This window comes from Carcharhinus amblyrhynchos, unplaced genomic scaffold, assembly GCF_965287045.1.
Source record: "Carcharhinus amblyrhynchos unplaced genomic scaffold, sCarAmb.v2.hapA chromosome_1001, whole genome shotgun sequence".
Classification (NCBI taxonomy): Eukaryota; Metazoa; Chordata; class Chondrichthyes; order Carcharhiniformes; family Carcharhinidae; genus Carcharhinus; species Carcharhinus amblyrhynchos.
Genome location: NW_027650741.1, coordinates 18,941 through 36,065, shown reverse-complemented (window position 1 = coordinate 36,065; position 17,125 = coordinate 18,941). Strand labels below are relative to the sequence as shown.

The following is a 17,125-nucleotide window of genomic DNA, read 5'->3' as shown; positions in this document are numbered from 1 at the left end:
ATCATCATGGGAGGGCGGGCTGACACCCGTTGCCCGTCAGGTTGATGAGATGCACGCAGCCTGGGGGCGGGGCTACGCTTCCTATTGGCGACGAACCACGTCAATCAGGTTACGTCACCCGCGATTGGTCAAATATCATGTCAATCAAAGCAGTTCCGGCAAATTATTGGCCAGGACCCCGAGGTCCCACCCCTGCTGTTCAAGGTGGGCTGCGCCCCGCCGTTTGTTTGGCGCGGCGGCAGCGGCGGTACCGCGACCGCCATTAAATCCGGGGGGGGGGCGGAGGAGGTAAAGATTTAAAATGCAAATCTGCTCACCGGTAAAAGGGGCGATGAGCTTCCTCACTGCGACTTGATCGGTAAAAGGAACGGAACATAATAGAAAAAATTTCCTCAGCAGCGGCTTGGCCATCGAGAGTGAAGCCTGTTGTTATCTTTGGTGAGGAGAGGAGGTGGAGGGGCGGGGGGATCTTCCTGAACGGGCGAAGCGGCCCGTCCGCCCGCCCGCTTTCAAAATTCCCTCGAAGTGCCGGGCAGAGGGCACTGCGGCTGCGCCACGAGGGAGGCGGACCCTCTCTGCGGCTGCGCTCTGGCCGGCCGCCGGCACTGCGCTTGCGTCTTTGTGCGATGTCGCGTTGGGCTGCCGAAATCGGGCCTGCTTGCTGTTGGGCTGCCGGCACCGCGCCTGCGTAGTGCTTGGCTGCCGGCTCTGCGTGTGGCACTGCCGTCCACCGCCGGTAGCGCGCCTGCGTCCTGCTTGGCTGCCGGCTCTGCGTGTGGCACTGCCGTCCACCGCCGGTAGCGCGCCTGCGTGGAGAGTGAGGCTGCTGGCAGCGCGCCTGCGCAGTGAGAGGGTTGGCTCCTGCCTTGCCAGGGGTTGCTGTTCGCGTCTGCGTGGTAGTACCCACCGCATGGCTTGCTGGGAGTTGTAGTTCTTTCCCCCACATTTCTCTTTGGAACCATTGGGAGCAATTTCCTGCAGGTACCTGGAATCTGGGATGTCTTCCCATTCAGCCCTCCACTCCTATCTGATTTATTTTTCTCATATTTATTGGGATACAGTGAAAAGTATTGTTTCTTGTGCACGATACAGACAAAGCATACCATTCATAGAGTACATAGTTTTGATTTATTATTGTCACGTGTATTGGGACACAGTGAAAAGTATTGTTTCTTGTGTGCTACAGACAAAGCATACCGTTCATAGAGAAGGAAAGGAGAGGGTGCAGAATGTCATAGCGAGGGTGTAGAGAAAGATCAACTTAGTGCGAGGTAGGTCCATTCAAAAGTCTGACAGCAGCAGGGAAGAAGCTGTTCTTGAGTCGGTCGGTACGGGACCTCAGACTTTTGTATCTTTTTCCCCGACGGGAGAAGGTGGAAGAGAGAATGTGTAGGGGGGGTTCTTGATTACGCTGGCTGCTTTTCCCCGAGGCAGCGGGAAGTGTAGACGGAGTCAATGGATGGGGGGCTGGTTTGTGTGATGGATTGGGGCTACATTCACCACCCTTTTGTAGTTCCTTGCGGCCTTGGGCAGAGCAGGAGCCCAGACCGAGCTGAGAAAGTAGCGGCTTCCTTTTTCAGTGGGCTTACGTGTGAAATTGATGGGTTTAGAAGGATTGGGAGTGGGGTGGTGGAACCTTATTGAAACTTACAGGATTCTGCGAGTAGATGTGGAGAGGATGTTTCCGTTAGTCGGAGAGACTCAGATCTGTGGGCACAACCTCAGGCTACAGGGATGACCTTTTAGAACCAAGGAGGACTCTGGGTCTGTACTTGTTGGAGTTTAGAAGGATGAAGGGGGGATCTTATTGAAACTTACAGGATACTGCGAGGCCCTGGATAGAGTGGACGTGGAGAGGATGTTTCCACCAGTAGGAAAAACTAGAACCAGAGGGCACAACCTCAGGCTAAAGGGACGATCCTTTAAAACAGAGATGAGGAGGAATTTCTTCAGCCAGAGAGTGGGGAATCTGTGGAACTCTTTGCCACAGAGGAGGCTGGGGTATTGAGTGTATTTAAGACAGAGATAGATAGGTTCTTAATTGATAAGGAAGGCGAATGGGATGCTGGCCTTCAAAGCGAGGGGGATTAAATATAAAAGTAGGGAGGTCTTGCTGCGGCTGTATAGGGCATTGGTGAGGCCGCAGCTGGAGTAGTGTGTGCAGTTTTGGGCGCCGTACTTACGCAAGGATATTTTAGCCTTGGAGGGAGTGCAGAGGAGGTTTACTAGGCTGATGCCGGAGTTGAGGGGGTTGAGCTATGAGGAGAGGCTGAATAGATTAGGCTTGTACTCGTTAGAGTTTAGAAGAATGAGGGGAGATCTCATTGAGACGTATAAGATGATGAATGGGATGGATAGGATAGAGGTGGAGAGACTCTTCCCGCTCAGAAAGGATAGTAGGACTAGGGGGTATAGCCTCAAGATAAAGGGGGGGCGGTTTAGAACGGAGTTGAGGAGGAACTTCTTCACTCAAAGGGTGGTGAATCTCTGGAATTCTCTGCCCGTTGAAGTGGTGGAGGCTGCCTCGCTAAATATATTTAAGACGCGGGTTGATGGGTTTTTGATAAGCGAGGGGATTAAGGGTTATGGGGAGAGGGCGGGAATGTGGAACTGAGCCACGACAGATCAGCCATGATCTTATTGAATGGCGGGGCAGGCTCAAAGGGCTAGTTGGCCTACTCCTGCTCCTATTTCTTATGTTCTAAGGCTTATAGAATCCCTACAGTGCAGAAGGAGGCTGTTCAGCTCTTCAAGCCTGCACCGGCAACAGTCCCCATGTATTTACCCTGAAAATCCCCCCGACGCTTAGCATGGCTAATCCACCTAACCTGCACATCTTTTGACGCTAAGGCACTGTCTCATTTCCTTCTCTGTGAACAGTATGCTGTGTCTGCATAGCTCACAAGAAACAATACTTTTCACTGCATCCCAAGGCACGTGACAGTCATAAATCGAACTAAGGGACAATTTGGCACAGCCAATCCACCTAACCGGCACATCTCTGGACTGTGGGAGGAAACCCACGCAGACACGGGGAGAACGTGCAGACTCCGCGCAGACAGTGACCCAAAGCTGGGAATCGAACCCGGGTCCCTGGCGCTGTGAGGCAGCAGTGCTAACCCACTGTGCCACCCTGGGTTGATCCTACTTATAAAATTCTAACAGGGTTAGATTCAGAAAGAACGTTCCCGATGGTGGGGAGGAGACCAGAACTAGCCGGCGGGGGGAGGGGGGGGGGTGGGGGTCGTAGTTGAGGATAAGGGGTAAACCTTTTAGAACTGAGGTGAGGGGAAATTTCTTCACCCAGAGGGTGGGGAATGTGTGGAATTCACTCCCACAGAAAGTAGCTGAGGCCAAAACGTTGTGTGATTTGGAGAAGGAATTAAATATCGCTCTTGGGGCTAAAGGGATCGAGGGATGTTGGGGGGGGGGTGGGGTGGTGATCAGGATATTGAGTTGGATGATCAGCCGTGATCAAAATCTTAAAAGATTTACCCCCTATCCTCAAACTATGACCCCCCCGCCCGCCCCTTAGTTCTGGACTCCCCCACCACCACCACCACCACCACCATTGGGAACATTCTTTGTGAATCTAACCCTGTTAGAATTTTATAAGTTTCTATCAGATCCCCTCTCCCTCTTCTAAACTCCAGTGAATATAATCCTAACCCACTCACTCCCTCCTCATAGGACAGACCTGCCATCCCAGGAATCAGCCTGGTAAACCCTCGCTGCGCTCCCTCTATAGCAAGGAACATCCTTCCTCAGATAAGGAGACCAAAATTGTGTAGGGGGGGGGGGTTCAGTGCAGATTAGGTGGACCGAATGGCCTCTTGCATTATACAAGGGATTCTATAATTCTGTATGTCGAAATTAGCCGGGATGCGCTGAGCCCAGGTTAAGATATAGGAGCAGAACTAGGCCACTCGGCCCATCGAGTCTACTCCCCCATTCAATCATGGCTGATACTTTTCTCATTCCCTCATTCTCCTGTCTTTCCCCCATAACCCCTGATCCCCTTATTAATCAGGAACCTATCTATCTCTGTCTTAAAGACACCCAGTGACCCGGCCTCCTCTGCGGCAAAGAGTTCCACAGATTCCCCACTCTCTGGCTGAAGAAATTCCTCCCCATCTCTGTTTTAAAGGATCGTCCCTTTAGCCTGAGGTTGTGCCCTCTCTGGTTCTAGTTTTTCCTACTAGTGGAAACATCCTCTCCACGTCCACTCTATCCAGGGCCTCGCAGTATCCTGTAAGTTTCAATAAGATCCCCCCCCCCCCTCATCCTTCTAAACTCCAACGAGTACAGACCCAGAGTCCTCAACCCGTTCCTCATCCGACAAGCTCTTCGTTCCAGGGATCGTTCTTGTGAACCTCCTCTGGACCCTTTCCAAGGCCCGGCACATCCTTCCTTAGATACGGGACTCCCAAAACTGCTCCCAATTCTCCACATGGGGTCTGACCAGAGCCTGATACAGCCCCAGAAGTCCATCCCTGCCCTTGTATTCTCCAGAAATGAATGCTAACGTTGCGTTTGCCTTCCTAACTGCCGACTGAACCAGCACGTTAACCTTAAGAGGATCTTGAACAATGACTCCCAAGTCCCTTTGTGTTTCTGATTTCCTATTCAGAAGATAATTTCTGCCTCCATTCCTCCTTCCAAAAGTGCGTAACCTCGCACTTTTCCACATGGTGTTCCATCTGCCTCTTGTTTGCCCGCTCACCAAACCTGTCCAAATCCTTCTGCAGCCCCTCCTGCTTCCACAATACCACCTGTCCCTCTACACAACTTTTTGTATCACCTGCAAACTTAGCAACAGTGCCTTCAGTTCCTTCCTCCAAATCGCTAAGAAACGGTGTTCTTCCAGCACGATCCCTATGGAACACACCACGAGTGTTTGCCAACCTGAAAAGGACCCCCCCCCCCCCCCCGCCCCTCCTTACCCATGGCTGATACCGGAGTTGAGGGGATTGAGCTATGAGGAGAGGCTGAATAAACTAGGCTTGTACTCGTTAGAGTTTAGAAGAATGAGGGGAGATCTCATTGAGACGTATAAGATGATGAATGGGATGGATAGGATAGAGGTGGAGAGACTCTTCCCGCTCAGAAAGGATAGTAGGACTAGGGGGCACAACCTCAAGATAAAGGGGGGGCGGTTTAGAACGGAGTTGAGGAGGAACTTCTTCACTCAAAGGGTGGTGAATCTCTGGAATTCTCTGCCCGTTGAAGTGGTGGAGGCTGCCTCGCTAAATATTTTTAAGAAGCGGGTTGATGGGTTCTTGATAAGAGAGGGGATTAAGGGTTATGGGGAGAGGGCGGGAAAGTGGAACTGAGCCACAACAGATCAGCCATGATCTTATTGAATGGCGGGGCAGGCTCGAAGGGCTAGATGGCCTACTCCTGCTCCTATTTCTTATGTTCTTATGTTCTTATAGTCTCTGACGTTCACGCGCTCTTCTGCCCCACAGGAGAGTTCGGGGAGAGGGTGGCAGCGATGGCGTCGACAGACACCATGGAGCTGGCGGTGGAGGGTCTGGGCATCTCGATGGAGGAGCTCCGGGAGTGGATCGACAAGGAGCTGGAGAAGGTGGACTACCTGAAGCAGCGCAAGGCGGCCCTCCGGGAGCTGGAGAACTGGGTGGAGAGGAAGGAGGCCGAGGTGGCCCACGTGGACAGCCTGTTCGAGGACGCGTCCAGGTACCCCCCCCCTCTGCCTCGCCCCCTTCCCTCGTCGCCGTCTCCCTGGCGTTTACCCAGTGACGTTCGGGACGTCTCGGCGCGATTTCCCCACCGCTGCCGTAATGACAGATGTGATATTCGGACGGTCAATTTCTACACAGGAAGAGCTCACAGCTGGGATCTGTTCAGTATTTAGTGTTGTTGGTTGCGGGGTGATTATTAGGACAGTAGGGAGAACTCCACACCCTCCGACGGCGCGTCGCTCCCCCGGCACCCAGTCTCCCTCGGCGCCCAGTCTCCTCCCGCAGCACAGCGCTCCTTCAGTGCCCGGTTTCCTGCGGCGCGCTGCCCCCCCCCCCCCACCCCCCCCCACCCTCCACCCCCCTCGGGGCGCCGGGGCCTCCCCTTGCTCCCCGCCCCCTTGGTTTGCCGGGGCGTCCCGCCCCCTGGGCGCACCGGGGTGTCCCCTTGCGCCCTACCCCTTGGGGGCGCCGGGGCCTCCCCTTGCTCCCCACCCCCTTGGTTCGCCGGGGCGTCCCCCTGCGTCCCGCCCCCTGGGCACGCCGGAGCCCAAACCCTGTTCCGCTCTCTCTCAGACCAGAGAGTGAGGCAGCTCCGGGTTGGACCTCCCAACTGCGGGCCAGCACACGGGGGGCTGAAGCCCGAGGCTTGGGGAGTGCCAATCTCCATTGAGGGAATGAGAGTTGGTGGGAATGGCAGCTATTGTTGAGAGGGTGTATGGGCAGTGCCAACCCCAGCAATGATTGAATAGCCCACCCCAGCAACCACAGGGGCTTGCGAACGAATGGTGGTGGGCAGGAGGGAGGCAGTTTCTGATCTCAGCGGACTAACACACATTGGAGGCAGTTCCTAATCTTGCTCCCCCCACCGCCCCCCCCCCCGCCCTCCCCAACCCCACTCCTGTTTTTTTTTAACCCCACTCCAATCCTTGTGTCCACACAGGTCGGTGGTTGTGTGTGAATCAATGGTGAAGGACTTGTACAGCGACCTGGGGCTACAGTACGAGGAGGAGGAGGAGACGACGGCTGCTGGGAAGGAGGGCACCAAGTCATCGGAAGTGATTGAGATCCTAGATGATGATGACGATGATGATGTCATGGCCGTGGAACCTGGTACGGAGGGTCGTGACCCCTTCCCACCATCCTTTGGGTGTGACCACGCCATGACTCCTTCCCATCATCCTTTGCATTGATTGTGTCATGACCCCCTTCCCACCATCCTTTGGGTGTGACCGCACCATGACCAATTTCCCATCATCCTTTGGGTGTGACCGCACCATGACCAATTTCCCATCATCCTTTGGGTGTGACCGCACCATGACCAATTTCCCATCATCCTTTGGGTGTGACCGCACCATGACCAATTTCCCATCACCTTTTGGGTGTGACCGCACCATGACCAATTTCCCATCACCTTTTGGGTATGACTGCACCTTGACCACCTTCCCATCATTGTTTGGGTGTGACCGTGCTGTGACCCCTTCCCACCATCCTTTGGATGTGACCGCACCATGATCACCTTCCCACCATCCTTTGGGTGTGGCTGCACCATGACCCCTTCCCACCATCCTTTGGGTGTGACCGCACCATGACCAATTTCCCATCATCCTTTGGGTGTGACCGCACCATGACCACCTTCCCATCATTGTTTGGGTGTGACCGTGCTGTGACCACCTTCCCACCATCCTTTGGGTGTGGCTGCACCGTGGCCCCTTCCCACCGTCCTTTGGGTGTGACCACCTGGGGGGACGGGGACGGTGTTATAACAATTCAGAGCCCTCAGGTGGACAGTATGGGAGGGGACAGGGGTTCAGATCCCACCACTGCCACTCGTGGGAATTGAACTCAATAAAATCTCGGTCGTGGTGATAATCATCAAAAAAAAATCAGGAACCGAGGCAGCGGGGTCTTCCATTCATACAAACTCCATAGAATCCTGACAGTGCAGAAGGAGGCCATTCAGCCCATCGGGTCTGCACTGACAACAATCCCACCCAGGGCCTAACCTTATAACCCCACATATTTACCCTAGCTAGTCCCCCTGACACTGGGGGACATTTTAGCACGGCCAATCCACTGACCTACACGTCTTTCGGATTGTGGAAGGAAACCGGAGCACCCGGAGGAAACCCACGCAGACACAGGGAGAATGTGCAGACTCCACACAGACAGTGACCCGAGCCGGGAATCGAACCCGGGTCCCTGGCGCTGTGAGGCAGCAGGGCTAATCCACTGTGCCACGGCCTGTATAGTCACTTCGGAGAATCCCTCTAGTGCAGAAGAGACTACCAAGTCTGCACTGACTCTCCGACAGAGAATCTTACCCAGGCCCTCACTTACCTGCCCTGACTCAATCACCCCAGACACTCACCATGGTCAATCCCCCTAACCTGTACGTTTTTGGACACTAAGGGACAATTTAGCATGGCCAATCCCCCTAACCTGCACATCTTTGGACACTAAGGGACAATTTAGCATGGCCAATCCACCCTAACCTGCACATCTTTGGACACTAAGGGACAATTTAGCATGGCCAATCCACCCTAACCTGCACATCTTTGGACTGTGGGAGGATACTGGAGCACCCGGAGGAAACCCATGTAGACACGAGGAGAATGTGCAGACTCCGCACAGACAGTGACCCGAGCCGGGAATCGAACCCGAGTCCTTGGTGCTGTGAGGCAACAGTGCTAACCCCACTGTGCTGCTTTAATCTCATTAGTCAGTAATTTTCTCCCTTTAGTCACTGGGACCACCTCCCCCTCCCATTGCGAGCAGATGTGTTTTTGTTGTGTCGGTGCCTATTCTTTGTGGCGTTTACTGACCAAGCAAACTCTCTCTCTCTCTCTCTTCCAACAGTAGAAACGGGGCAAGTCCCAAACGCGACCTCGACAATGTCGACCGTGACGGCGCTCAGCAAGATCACCCGTTGAGCCGTCCCTGGTGAGTGCGCTGGGCGAGCTTCGATACAGTGTCTGCGGCCAGCCAACACCCTCTCACCCACAACCACCTCCCCATCCGGGCTTTGCCAAGCACACACTACAGCACGGTGGCACAGTGGGTTAGTGCTGCGGCCTCACAGCGCCAGGGACCCGGGTTCGATTCCTGGCCTTGGGTCACTGCCTGTGTGGAGGCTGCACATTCTCCCCGTATCTGTGTGGGTTTCCTCCGGGTGCTCCGGTTTCCTCCCACAGTCCGAAAGACGTGCTGGTTAGGGTGCATTGGCCGAGCTAAATTGTCCCCTTAGTGTCCAAAGATGTGTGGGTTAGGTGGATTGGCCATGCTAAATTGCTCCTTAGTGTCCAAAGATGTGTGGGTTAGGTGGATTGGCCATGCTAAATTGCCCCTCAGTGTCCAAAGATGTGTGGGTTAGGTGGATTGGCCATGCTAAATTGCCCCTTAGTGTCAGGGGGACTAGCTAGGGTAAATGCATGGGGTTACAGGACTATGGCCTGTGTGGGATTGTGGTTGGTGCAGACTTGATGGGCCAAATGGCTTCCTCCTGCACTGTAGGGATTCTCTTCTACTCTATTCCAATTCGATTCATGTGCGGGTTAGGTGCATTGGCCATGCTAAATTGCCTCTTACTGTAGAAAGATGTGGGTGGCATGGTGGGTTAGTGCTACTGCCTCACAGCGCCAGGGACCCGGGTTCGTTTCCCGGCTTGGGTCACTGTCTGTGTGGAGTCTGCACGTTCTCCCTGTGTCTGCGTGGGTTTCCTCCCATACTCCGAATAACGTCGTGGTTAGGGTGGATTGGCCGTGCTAAATTGCCCCTTAGTGTCCAAAGATATGCGGGTAGGGTGGATTGGCCATGCTAAATTGCCCCTTAGTGTCCAAAGATATGCGGGTAGGGTGGATTGGCCATGCTAAATTGTCCCTTAGTGTCCAAAGATGTGTAGGTTAGGGGGATTGGCCATGCTAAATTGCCCCTTGGTGTCCAAAGATGTGCAGGTTAGGGGATTGGCCGTGCTAAATTGTCCCTTAGTGTCCAAAGATATGCGGGTAGGGTGGATTGGCCATGCTAAATTGCCCCTTAGTGTCCAAAGATGTGTAGGTTAGGGGGATTGGCCATGCTAAATTGCCCCTTAGTGTCCAAAGATGTGTAGGTTAGGGGGATTGGCCATGCTAAGTTGTCCCTTAGTGTCCAAAGATGTGTAGGTTAGGTGGATTGGCCATGCTAAGTTGTCCCTCAGTGTCCAAAGATGTGTAGGTTAGGGTGGATTGGCCATGCTAAATTGCCCCTTAGTGTCCAAAGATGTGTAGGTTAGGGGGATTGGCCATGCTAAGTTGTCCCTTAGTGTACCGGAATAGGCGCTGGAGTGTGGTGACTGAGGGGATTTTCACAGTAGCTTGATTGCGGTGTTAATGTAAGCCGACTTGTGACACTAATAAATGAAATAAGTGGTAAGTCGGAGCCTAAGATAGGAGTCCTGTACCATCAGGGATGTACCCAAGTTATTTCCAGTTAAACTGGTGAAGAATTCCATTGGGAACTGACTGGGCTGACACCCTTCTGCTGTCCTTGGCCTCGGAGAGGGTGCAGAGGAGGTTCACAAGAACGATCCCTGGAATGAAGAGCTTGTCGGATGAGGAATGGGCTGAGGACTCTGAAAATAGATAGACAGGTTCTTGACGGGTAATGGCGGGGAGGGGGGGGGGGCGGTGAGGGGTGGTGGTCAAAGGTTACGGGGAGAACGGGGCTGAGAAACGTGGCGGCAGAGACTCGATGGGCCGAATGGCCTAATTGGGCTCCTAGCCCTTGGGTTTTCCCCTTGCCGCTGCTGGCAAAGGGACAGTCACCGGAGGCTTCGGGGGGGTGGCGAGAGGGAAGGGTGGGGAGGGGGGAGAGAGAGACAGAGAGGGAGGGGTGGGCAGGGGAGAGGGGGAGGGAGGGAGGGGCAGAGGGGGTTGAGAACAAGGGTCGTGGGATGTCACGGTTGATCTGCAACACCTCACCCAGCCTGCTCAGGACAGGATGCAGAGTCTGAATTAGTATAACTGTCTCCCTCTCTGTCTCCCTCTCTGTCTCCCTCTCTGTCTCCCTCTCTGTCTCCCTCCATTAGCTGCGGGATGCGATGGCTGCAATGCGGAAATCCGCCCGGGATGTTCAGAAGTTTGTGGAGGCGGTTTCCAGGAAGCCAGCGAGCACGGCTCCCCCAGCCTCAGGCCTACTCCGAGCTGCCGGTGCACAACTAGGTGGGTCCCCGGGACAGACACCGCACCTTCTTGGCCCTCCCCAGGACGTGAGAGCAACCGCCTACAGCCAGCGCCCGCCCTCCCTCGGCGCTGACCCTCCTGCGGCTCGGCGCTGACCCTCCCCTCCCCTCCCCTCCCGGCAGCGTGGCGCTCCCTGGGCGCAGACCCTCCCCTCCCTTCCTGGCGTCGCGGCACTCCCTGGGCGCAGACCCTCCCCTCCCTTCCTGGCGTCGCGGCACTCCCTGGGCGCGGACCCTCCCCTCCCCTCCCGGCAGCGTGGCGCTCCCTGGGCGCGGACCCTCCCCTCCCCTCCCCTCCCCTCCCCTCCCCTCCCCTCCCCTCCCCTCCCCTCCCCTCCCCTCCCCTCCCAGCAGCGCTCCCTGGGCGCTGACCCTCCCCTCCCCTCCCAGCGGCGTGGCGCTCCCTGGGCGCGGACCCTCCCCTCCCCTCCCAGCTGCGCTCCCTGGGCACGGACCCTCCCCTCCCAGCGGCGCTCCCTGGGCGCGGACCCTCCCCTCCCCTCCCCTCCCCTCCCCTCCAAGCAGCGCTCCCTGGGCGCTGACCCTCCCCTCCCAGCGGCGTGGCGCTCCCTGGGTGCGGACCCTCCCCTCCCCTCCCAGCTGCGCTCCCTGGGCGCGGACCCTCCCCTCCCAGCGGCGCGGCACTCCCTCAGCGCTTTGTGCTGACCTCTCTCTCTCTCTCTCTCTCTCTCTCTCTGTCTCTGATTCCCGTAGACGCCGACAGGAGTGGGCAGCCCGGCTTCTCCGTGCCCTCCTCCCCCACCTCCACCCTCTCGTCTACCTGCAGCACCCATCCCCGTGCGGGCCGGCTCCCGGCTCCCCAGGCCCCCGCCCGGCCCGCAGCAGCCCAGCAGCACGGTGGTGGAGGACGGAGAGGTGGTGAAGGACGGCGACCTGTTCAAGGGCATGCGGATCCTGGGCAAGAAACGGACCAAGACCTGGCACAAGGGGACACTCATCACCATCGTCACCACGGGTAAGTGTCCCTCGCCGCAACGACCATCGAGCTAGCAGTGTCACATTGCGGCGGCGAATTCCCCCTCCTCTCTGCCCCCCACTCCGACTCGAGCGATGGCTCGCAATCGTAGAGTCTCCACGGTGCAGGAAGAGGCCTTCATAGCGAGGGGGATTGAATATAAAAGTAGGGAGGTCTTGCTGCAGCTGTATAGGGCATTGGTGAGGCCGCAGCTGGAGTACTGTGTGCAGTTTTGGGCGCCGCACCTGCGCAAGGATATTTTGGCCCTGGAGGGAGTGCAGAGGAGGTTTACTAGGCTGATACCGGAGTTGAGGGGGTTGAGCTATGAGGAGAGGCTGAATAAACTAGGCTTGTACTCGTTAGAGTTTAGAAGAATGAGGGGAGATCTCATTGAGACGTATAAGATGACGAATGGGATGGATAGGATAGAGGTGGAGAGACTCTTCCCGCTCAAAAAAGACAGTAGGACTAGGGGGCACAGCCTCAAGATAAAAGGGGGGCGGTTTAGAACGGAGTTGAGGAGGAACTTCTTCACTCAAAGGGTGGTGAATCTCTGGAATTCTCTGCCCGTTGAAGTGGTGGAGGCTGCCTCGCTAAATATTTTTAAGACGCGGGTTGATGGGTTTTTGATAAGAGAGGGGATTAAGGGTTATGGGGAGAGGGCGGGAAAGTGGAACTGAGCAGTGACAGATCAGCCATGATCTTATTGAATGGCGGGGCAGGCTCGAAGGGCCAGATGGCCTACTCCTGCTCCTATTTCTTATGTTCTCCACACGCCCCCCCCCCCATACCCCTCGATCCCTTTAGCCCCCAGAGCGATATCTAATTCCTTCTCCCAATCACACAATGCTTTGTCCTCGACTACTTTCTGTGGGAGTGAATTCCACACATTCCCCACCCTCTGGGTGAAGAAATTTCCCCTCACCTCAGTCCCTAAAAGGTTTACCCCTTATCCTCAAACTCTGACCCCCCCCCTAGTTCTGGACTCCCCCCCCCCCCCCCCCCACCATCGGGAACATTCTTTCTGAATCTAACCCTGTTAGAATTTTATAAGTTTCTATCAGATCCCCTCTCCCTCTTCTAAACTCCAGTGAATATAATCCGAACCCACTCAGCCTCTCCTCATATGACAGAGCTGCCATCCCAGGAATCAGCGTTGTTTTCCCTCAAGGGTGGCACAGCGGGTTAGCACTGCTGCCTCACAGTGCCAGGGACCCGGGTTCCATTCCCGGACTGCGCCACTGTGTGTGCGAAGACTGCACATTCTCTCCCCATGTCTCCTCCGGGTGCTCCGGTTTCCTCCCACAGTCTAAAGACGTGCTGGTTAGGTTGATCTGACCATTCTATATTCTCCCTCTATACCCGAACAGGCGCCGGAGTGTGGTGACTGGGGGATTTTTACAGTAACTTCATTGCAGTGTTAATGTAAGTCTACTTGTGACTCTAATTAAAAAAATAAGTTCAAACTAATTTTGATTTGATTGTCACATGTATTGGGACACAGTGAAAAGTATTGTTTCTTGCGCACTATACAGACAAAGCATACCGTTCATAGAGCACATACATTTGACAATAATAAATCAAATCTATTGGGATGCAGTGAAGAGTATTGTTTCCTGCGTGTTACGCAAAGCATGCCGTTCATAGAGAAGGAAAGGAGAGGGTGCAGAATGTAGTGTTACAGTCACAGCGAGGGTGTAGAGAATGATCAACTCAATGTGAGGTAGGTCCATTCAAAAGTCTGACAGCAGCAGGGAAGAAGCTGTCCTTGAGTCGGTCGGTACGGGACCTCAGACTTTTGTATCTTTTTCCCCGACGGAAGAAGGTGGAAGAGAGAATGTCCGGGGTGCGTGGCGGGGGGGGGTCCTTGATTATGCTGGCTGCTTTTCCTGGTTGGACTTAAACCTGGTGTTGTGAGACTCCTTACTGTGTTTACCCCAGTCCAACGCCGGCATCTCTACATCATGCTTTTCCCGAGGCAGCGGGAAGTATAGACAGAGTCAATGGATGGGGGGCTGGCTGGGACTGAGCTACATCCATGACTTGTAGTTCCTTGCAGTCTTGGGCAGAGCAGGAGCCCAGACCAAGCTGTGTTACATCCAGAAAGAATGCTTTCTATGGGGCATCTGTAAAAGTTGGTGAGAGTCGCAGCGGACATGACAAATTTCCTTAGTCTTCCGAGAAAGTAGAGGCGTTGGTGGGGCTTTCTTAACTATAGTGTCGGCGTGGGGGGGAGCCAGGACAGGTTGGTGATCTGAACATCTAGGAACCTGAAGCTCTTGACCCCATCTACTTGCCCTTGGTTGGAGTTGTAGCGGACATGCCAAATTTCCTTTGCCTTCCGAGAAAGCAAGAGTTGAGGATGGGAGGCTGGTTTGAGTGAGGGGACAGGGCCAAATGGCATCCCGTTGGTGCAGAAGGAGGCCATTCGGCCCATCAAGCCTCTGACAGAGCACCTTAACCGGACCCACTCTGCTCCCAAACCCGACTTCAGCGGCGGGTAGCGCGTCCGAGAGACACGAGGACGATAAAGTTCACCTGTTTTTTGTTTTCTGCCTCGGAACCAGGCAACGCCAACAAGTACAAAGTGAAATTCGACAACAAGGGCAAGAGCTTGCTGTCGGGGAACCACATCGCGTACGACTACCACCCCGCGGCTGACCGGCTGATGGTGGGCAGCAGGGTGGTGGCCAAGTACAAGGACGGCAACTCGGTGTGGCTGTACGCGGGGATCGTGGCCGAAACCCCCAACAACAAAAACAAGACCCGGTGAGTACGCCCGCCACCCACCCGGGTCTGTCGCCGTCGCGTCCAGCAACAACGCCCCCGGGGCCTCTGGATTATTCGCCCACTGGCCCAATCTTTCCCACCCCCCGGGGTGGTGGGAAATCCTAGACGCAAGATTAGGTGCTGCAGAAGCCGGGCTTTGATCTCCTTGGAGTCGAGAGAGACGGAGGAAGGATGTGATGGGTTGGCGCTGCTGCCTCACGGCTCCAGGGTCCCGGGTTCGATTCCCGGCTCGGGTCACTGTCTGTGCGGAGTGTCTCCCCGTGTCTGCCCCTGGGTGCTCCGGTTTCCTCCCCCGGTTAGGCCACACGACAGCTCGGTGACTATCGCTGTTTGCTGTGCAGACACGTGGATTTGGGCCGGCGTCTGCGGGAGTTTGCGCATTCTCCCCGTGCCTGCATGGGTTTTCTCCGGGTGCTCCGGTTTCCTCCCACACCCCAAAGATGTGCTATTAGGCTGATTGGAAGTAATACGTTGTCCCCAAATTAGTTTCCCCCAATGTGGATGGCCATAAAACAGTAGATAAGGGTCATGGGTGGAGGGGGAGACCGGTAATGTTAAAATGGCGGCTTGGGCCTGTTTCCCGGGCTGTTTTTGTTCTTTGTCCTTTAGGCGTGCTGGCCATGCTAAATTTCCCATTGCCTTTACAAGTGTATCCCCACCATCCTCTGAGTGGATATTTCTTTAACTCCAATTCCCCCTCCTGCCCCTTTACCCTAAAACTACGTCCCTTCGTGACTCTCGCCTCAAACAAGGGGAGCCGAGAAAGGTACAGCATTCCCTACAGCCTTCCAAGCCCGTGTCGATCATGATGCCCACCCCTTCCTCTCCTTCCTTGGTCCATATCCCGCTATGCAGGTCCCCATCCAGATGCCTCTTAAATGTTACTAGTGGGCCCCCTTCCACCACCTCTTCTGGCAGTGCGTTCCAGGCTCCCACCACTCTCTGCGTGAAAATCCTCCCCCTGTTCACCCTTAGAAAGGAAACCAGAACTAGAGGGCACAGCCTCAATAAGGAGGGGGGGAGTAAGTTTGGAACAGAGTTGAGGAGGAACTACTTCTCTCAGAGGGTGGTGAATCTCTGGAATTCTCTGCCCATTGAAGTGGTGGAGGCTACCTCGCTAAATATATTTAAGTCACGGGTAGATAGGTTTATGATAGACAGGGGAATTAAGGGTTATGGGGAGAAAGCGGGAAAGTGGAACTGATCCACTATTAGATCAGCCATGATCTTATTGAATGGCGGGGCAGGCTCGAAGGGCTAGATGGCCTACTCCTGCTCCTATTTCTTATGTTCTGCCCATACCCTTCACAGCCTTAAGAGGGAGAGAGAGAGAGAATGGTGGAGAGATAGGGAGGGGGTGTAGGGGCAGGAGGAGCTTGCAGAGATAAGGAGGGGGTTACAGAGATGGGGGGATGTAGGGCCTGGAGAAGGTTACAGGGATAGGGAGGGGGGTGTAGGAACTGGAAGAGGTTACAGAGGTAGGGAGGGGCTGGAGAAGGTTACGTGGATAGAGAGGGGGTGTAGGGGGCTGGAGGAGGTTAGAGATAAAGGAGGGGGTGTAGGGGGCTGGAGGAGGTTACATGGATAGAGAGGGGGCTGAAGGAGGTTACAGGGATAGGGAGAGGGTGTAGGGGGCTGGAGGAGGTTACAGGGATAGGGAGAGGGTGTAGGGTGCTGGAGGAGGTTACAGAGATAGGGAGGGAGGTGTAGGGGGCTAGAGGAGGTTACAGAGATAGGGAGGGAATGTAGGGGGCTGGAGGAGATTACAGAGATAGGGAGGGGGTGTAGGGGGCTGGAGGAGGTTACAGAGATAGGGAGGGGGGTGTAGGGAGCTGGTGCAGGTTACAGAGATAGGGAGGGGGTGTAGGGGGCTGGAGGAGGTTACAGAGATAGGGAGGGGGGTGTAGGGAGCTGGTGCAGGTTACAGAGATAGGGAGGGGGGTGTAGGGAGCTGGTGCAGGTTACAGAGATAGGGAGGGGGGTGTAGGGAGCTGGTGCAGGTTACAGAGATAGGGAGGGGGGTGTAGGGAGCTGGTGCAGGTTACAGAGATAGGGAGGGGGTGTAGGGGGCTGGAGGAGGTTACAGAGATAGGGAGGGGGGTGTAGGGAGCTGGTGCAGGTTACAGAGATAGGGAGGCGGTGTAGGGGGCTGGAGGAGGTTACAGAGATAGCGAGGGGGCTGTGGGGGCTGGAGGAGGTTACAGAGATAGGGAGGGAGGCGCAGGGGGCTAGAGGAGGTTACAGAGATAGGGGGTGTTGGGGTGGTGTATGTTGGGAGCACTGTGAGCTTTGTAACACAAGGGCGCAGTGTGTCACAGTTGTGATGTGGTTAACGATGATGAGTTGATGGAAGTGAGTTCGTTGTGCTTGTCTGTCGTCTCTGATGCCAGCGACAGCACAGAATGGAGCACACTGCGCTGGCTGGTAAAAGGAACAGGTTCC

The 17,125-nt window shown here is 55.3% G+C and overlaps 1 protein-coding gene across 1 annotated transcript in view; it reads left to right on the top strand.

The window, feature by feature from the left end:
• Positions 1 to 238: 238 nt before the first annotated feature.
• The window catches only part of LOC145340424 (histone-lysine N-methyltransferase SETDB1-like), a gene marked incomplete at its 3' end in the record, with an annotated part of 33,300 nt that continues 16,413 nt past the window's right edge, over positions 239 to 17,125 (top strand). The window contains 9 exon segments of the mRNA XM_080184894.1: positions 239 to 438; positions 5,469 to 5,697; positions 6,643 to 6,812; positions 8,559 to 8,629; positions 8,631 to 8,642; positions 10,765 to 10,897; positions 11,632 to 11,749; positions 11,751 to 11,893; positions 14,461 to 14,662. Coding sequence (XP_080041020.1) covers positions 5,495 to 5,697; positions 6,643 to 6,812; positions 8,559 to 8,629; positions 8,631 to 8,642; positions 10,765 to 10,897; positions 11,632 to 11,749; positions 11,751 to 11,893; positions 14,461 to 14,662 — 1,052 coding nt within the window.